General features: G+C 31.8%; 1 protein-coding gene across 1 annotated transcript; it reads right to left on the bottom strand.

The window, feature by feature from the left end:
• Positions 1-1,537: 1,537 nt before the first annotated feature.
• LOC120226271 (olfactory receptor 6C3-like) lies at positions 1,538-2,476 on the bottom strand. Its single transcript, XM_039224447.1, has one exon. The coding sequence runs from the start codon at positions 2,474-2,476 to the stop codon at positions 1,538-1,540; it is 939 nt and encodes a 312-aa protein (XP_039080378.1).
• Between the last annotated feature and the right edge of the window lie 3,398 nt (positions 2,477-5,874).

Raw genomic sequence — 5,874 nt, 5'->3', positions numbered from 1 at the left:
GCCTGTTCTCTACCTATTTTTTTAATTTTTTGGAGGTATTTGATTTACCTAAAGAAAAATACCTCTGACTAAAGGAGAATAGCAATTGAAAGCACATCATTAAGTTGTTGTCAGGATTAAATGAGTTAATACAAAGGAAACAATAGATCTGGAGTACAGGAATTGCTGAAAAATCTTATGTTATCTTCTATCTCTGTCTCTCTTTCTTCTTCTCCTCATTAGTATTATGATTAATAGTATAAAGATTTTTTAATATGTATGAGCTTCTAATCTCTAAAATAATTAAGTAGATATTTATATTTTATTCCCCACTTCCTAATGATTGTGTTTATTAGATTTCATAGAAATTACAAATAGAATCCAAATGTTCTAATAATATTAATTTCTATTAGTCAGTAAGACTGAAAATTTCAGAGGTCTGCATCTATTCTTAATGCTTTCAAACTAAAGACCAATGTCTCTTCAAAAGCAAACCACTCTCATTCAAAATCATAATCATCAACCCAAATTTATTTATTCATCCAAATACCTTTGAATAAAACTTTTGAGTGTACAGAAAATTCTGAAACAATAATCACATTATCAAATTTATGGAGTTCAATGATTGGGAAATTTTAATAGGAGAATGGGAAAAAAGGGGAAGATACATAACTCTGGTAAAGGAAAGTGAGTTTTGAGAAAGTAAATAACAAAAAGCATTTAAAAGCATATCATTCTTTTTAAAAATTTTTAATGTTTTATTTATTTTTGAGAGATGGAGAAACAGTTGCAAGCTGGGGAGGGACAGAGAGAGAGAGAGAGAGAAAGCTTGAAGACACAGAATCTTACATAGGCTCCAGGCTCTGAGCTGTCAGACCAGAGCCTGATGTGGGGCTGGAACCATGCCACACAGGCGCCCCAAGCATTTTATTCTTTTAATGCTACTAATGCCTTCAATTATTGGAGAAAAACATGACCTTTTGGACAGTGTCCTTAAAGGCTTGCTTTACTTGCTGGTTCCTCANTCTCCTTCTTCATTAGCATCCTAATTATTACTAATAGTATAAAGATTTTTAATATGTATGAGTTTCTAATCTTATAAAATATTTAAATAGATATTTTATCGCCAATCCTCTAGTGATTGTGTTTAATTGATTTCATGGAGACAAATACAATCAAAATTTTCTAATAACATTCATTTCTATTAGTTGGTGAGAATGAAAAGTTCAGAAATCTGCATCTATTCTTAACACTTTCCATCAAACTAAATGCTCAGTGTCTCTTCAAAAGCAAACCTCTCCCATTCAAAATCATAATCATTAACCCAATTTTATTATTTCATCCAAATATATTTGAATAAAACTTTTGAATGTATAGAAAATTCTGAAGCAGTATTCACATTATCAAATTCATTGAGTTCAATAATTGAAAAATTTTTACTGGGGAATGGAAAAAAAGGGTAAAACACATAATCTAGTAAAGGAAAGGGAATTTTGAGAAAGTGTGAATAGTAGAAAGCATTTACAAGTAATTCATTCTTTTAATGCTACTAATGCCTTCAATTATTGGAGAAAAACATGACCTTTTGGACAGTGTCCTTAAAGGCTTGCTTTACTTGCTGGTTCCTCAGGGTATATATAAATGGATTCATCATAGGAGCCACAGAGGTGTTCAGAATAGCTACTCCTTTGGTCAATGAGGCCTTCTCTTTTGCAGAAGGGTTGGCATACATGAAAATGCAGCTTCCATAAGAGATGGAAATGACAATCATGTGAGAGGAGCATGTAGAAAATGCCTTTTTTCTCTGACTGGCAGAAGGCAGTTTCAGAATTGTTCTGACGATGAACATGTAGGATAGAATTATTAATGCCAAAGTGAAAAGCAGAATGACTATTGCCGAGTAAAAACCAATCACTTCTAGGAGCCATGTGTCAGAGCAAGATAATTGCAAGAGGGGAAAGTAGTCACAAGCAAAGTGATCAATGACATTGGAGCCACAGTAATCTAACTGGAGAAAAAGAATAACTGGTGGGAAGATATTTAAGAATCCTGCCAGCCAAGCACAAAAGACAAGTAAAATGCAAACTCTTTTGTTCATGATGGTTGTATAATGTAGGGGTTTACAGATGGCTACATAGCGATCATAGGACATGGCAGTTAGAAGATAAAACTCAGTTATACCCATGAAGATGAAGAAAAACAACTGAGCAGTGCAATTATTGTATGAAATTGTTTTGTTTCTGGTGATAATTGTGCTCAGAAATCTAGGAATACAGACTGTTGTAAAGGATATTTCTAATACAGAGAAGTTCCTGAGGAAGAAATACATAGGGGTCTGTAGATGGGAATCCATCAAGGTGAGAGTGATGATGGTCAAATTTCCAGTGACACTTAATATATACGTGATAATTAAAAAGAGGAAGATCACAATCTGAAGCTCTGGGTCATCTGATAGCCCTAGGAGAATGAATTCTTTGGGTACTGTGTGGTTTTTCATTGCTGATCTTTTCTTCCACCTTTTCGAACAGAGAATGTATGTTTCCCTATAGGACATAAAAAGTGAAAACAGGATTGGAGTTAGAGTTTAAGGATCTTAAAATATCCATGATGATGAATAATCTATGGAAGCCAAAAACATACCTTCCCCTTTAGCAACTCTCTCCAGTTTCTACTGGACCTTATATTCAAGTAATAAATATGATCTGAAGTTAAAGGTTTATCTATTTTTGTTGAAAATACATAATCACAGTCCATGGATAAAAACCAAGTCTTGTGCTAACATTTAGGCAGAAACTATATCTTCTAATGTTTCTTTAAGGTTAAGCTTCTAATTATTCTCTTCTTTATAAATACATGAAAATATTTCAATTGATCTTTTCTTTTCCTCAATATAAAAACTAGTCTGAATTATGGATAATCTAAGTATAGAGTTTGAAATCTTACAGGGATTGTTTAGGCTACCCCTACATTTTCTATTTTGAAGCCCACATAGTTGAGGGAACTTCCCCAAGGTTAAACAACTTGTCACCCTAGTAATCATCCCACGTTAGAACATACATGTTTATCCATGGGAATGTTTTGCTCACAGTTTCTCATTAATTACCTTCTTAAAGGTTTGGTTGATGCTATCATTTTCTTACTTTTTAAAATCCTTTTCTGATAACAAGTCCAGAAGGATAAAAGGGAAATCTTCTATCACTAAAATAATTATAGCCGAGAAATAGTTTAATTCATACAATGCAGATTCTTTTTTTTTTTTTTTTTTACAATATTGTCATGGAAAATGGACAAGTAGATAATCAATATAACATTTACTGGAAAGCAGATATCCTTTCCAATAGTAAATTTAAAAAAAATTTTAATTAGTTAAATTATATTAAGTTAAATTAGTTAACATACAGTATAATAATGATTTCAAGAGTAGAATTTAATGATTCATTACTTACATATGACAGTCAGTGCTCATCCCAACAAATGTTCTCTTTAATGCCTATTTCTCACCCAATACCCCTCTGTAATGTATGTAACAAAAATGATTATAATATAGATCTACCTTTAAAATTAAATGTAGTAAGCATATTTACACTTGAATTTAACAGAAAAAATAAGCAATTAGAAGAGATATTAACTATGGAAAAGAGGTGTTTTATTCCAAGAAGTGGTAGCTCTTAAAAGGGAGAGAATAAAAGATTCAATAGGACATTTTTAAAAAATCATATTTTTATAACAGAATACCTTTCCAAGTTAGAAAGAAATGAACAATCCAAGACTTATTTCTGTGTTCCTCCTTTAGCATTTCATTAATAGTCTCTTGGTAGTAAACAATTATTTAATTTTTAATATTGATAGGTTTGTGAATCTACAAACTTATATACAAATAATAGTTTTAAAGACATTTGAATACAATGAAAGTATATATATTATATTGAAGAATAAAAATTGACTTACTTCCTGGTTCTTGTTGATGAGCTAGTCTCAGATTTATCATCTGATTTGCTTAAACATTTACATAATTTCTGAGCTGCTAAATTGAGTTAGCAAAAGATTTGGTTTCTATTGTGCTCTAAAAACAAGTATGTTGATTTAGCTTTTTCATGGTTTTAAGGATCATAATTCTCTTTGTTGTTAGATTAGTTATATGTGACTCACAATATCCTTCATTATTGATACTATGAAAGTCTGAGGACATTTTATTATAATACAGCTCATTCTGGCTTTTCATCTTTATCAAGCTCCATGTACAAAATCAGTTCACCTGGTTGACTAGTAAAGTACTCTTCCATTTGCTTCTTTTCATATAGTACAAAACGGTGATTTATTAAATCATTTTTTTTCTATTTGTGTAAACATTTAAAATCAATAGTTTGTAATTCTATGATCATACACCTATAAAACCTAAGTAGCATTTTCCTTAGGTTCAGGGATTGCTATATTTTCCTGCAAATGCTGTTTTGAAAAACACAAGATAAAGAATGTTCTTCCCTATGCATGCCATACAAATGGAACTGGACTTATTTTATGTGTCTTTTTGTTGGCCCAGGGGAATTCATTAAGTAAAGCAAGTACCAAGGAGAAGAATCATTAAAGATAGGGGTAAATCATTTTTATAAATATTGATTAAAAAATATAAAAAGCAAACTTACTGAAGTAAATAGGCAAATATCACAAACAATGTATATAATGAATGTATGAGACCTGAAGGAATATCACCCTTCTGATTATACAAGGAATTCACATTTTTCTCCCAGAAACTTTGGAATTTTCCTCAGTAGAATTGGTATCCTTATATCCTTTGAATTCTGGCAACCTAGAGAAGAATTCTTTAGCAGAATGAAATGGTAGAAAACACTGCTATTGATTTCTGGTGTGAATTGATTGCCTTCTGTAATGGACAACCTATTAAAGACATGAGAAGGCTTATCCCTGTATTGAATTTAGGGAAAGCTTTCCCTTAGCTCCTGCTAATGTGACTTTTCTTGCCTTTTGAGCACTTTCCTTCACGATATTATTTACTTCCATTAAATCCTGGTTTATATTTGTGCATATGACATCTTTTTCTTGTGAGAATATTTGTGAACCAGTAAAATAAATATCTGGAAATCTGACATCGAATATTTTTAACTTGTTTATTTGCACATTTTCTTCAGTGAGAGATGCCATTTTTATTGCTAGAAGAATACAATATTTGAATACTGTATGTACACATATATATAATTTTACATCTGATGACTTATTTTTATTTTCTACAGTTAAAAGTGTGGACATAAAACATGCATGCATTTAATGCCAGAAATGCAGATAATATGCAGGATTTAAAGATGAGAATATTTAGAAAGTGGGACAAAAGAAAGAAGTGAGAAAGGATGAACAAACCACTAGCTAACACATAGAACAATACATAGACACTGAGATGTCTTGAATTTATTTGTTTGTTTTAATATTTATTTATTTATTTATTTAGAGAGAGAGAGAGGGAGAGAGAGAGATGAGAGTGAGCAGGGGAGTAGAAGAGAGGGAGGGAGAGAGAATCCCAAGCAGGCTCTGTTCTGTCAGCACAAACCCCGATGCAGGGTTCGAGCTCATGAACTGTGAGATCATGACCTGAGTGAAACCAAGAGTTGGGTGCTTAACCTACTGAGCCACCCAGGCGTCCTGAGTTGTGTTGACTTTATAATTGATACATATTAAAATAGGCATTGAAAATACTCATTCAATATATTTCAGTAGAGATAGTGAAACTGATTTTCTACTTAGGAAAATTCTATTCCTTTGCCTTAATTTTTGTTTCCAAATAGTGATTCTATTTTGTTTTGAGCTTTTCTTGATTAACAGGCACTGACCATACACTTAAATTATCTCAACTTTTTGGAACAAGCAGACAACACAAAACCCCTG

This window comes from Hyaena hyaena, unplaced genomic scaffold, assembly GCF_003009895.1.
Source record: "Hyaena hyaena isolate Hyena2069 unplaced genomic scaffold, ASM300989v1 scaffold_1655, whole genome shotgun sequence".
NCBI lineage: Eukaryota > Metazoa > Chordata > Mammalia > Carnivora > Hyaenidae > Hyaena > Hyaena hyaena.
The sequence above is the reverse complement of the archived record's forward strand: the minus strand, read 5'-3'. Positions and strand labels throughout refer to the sequence as shown.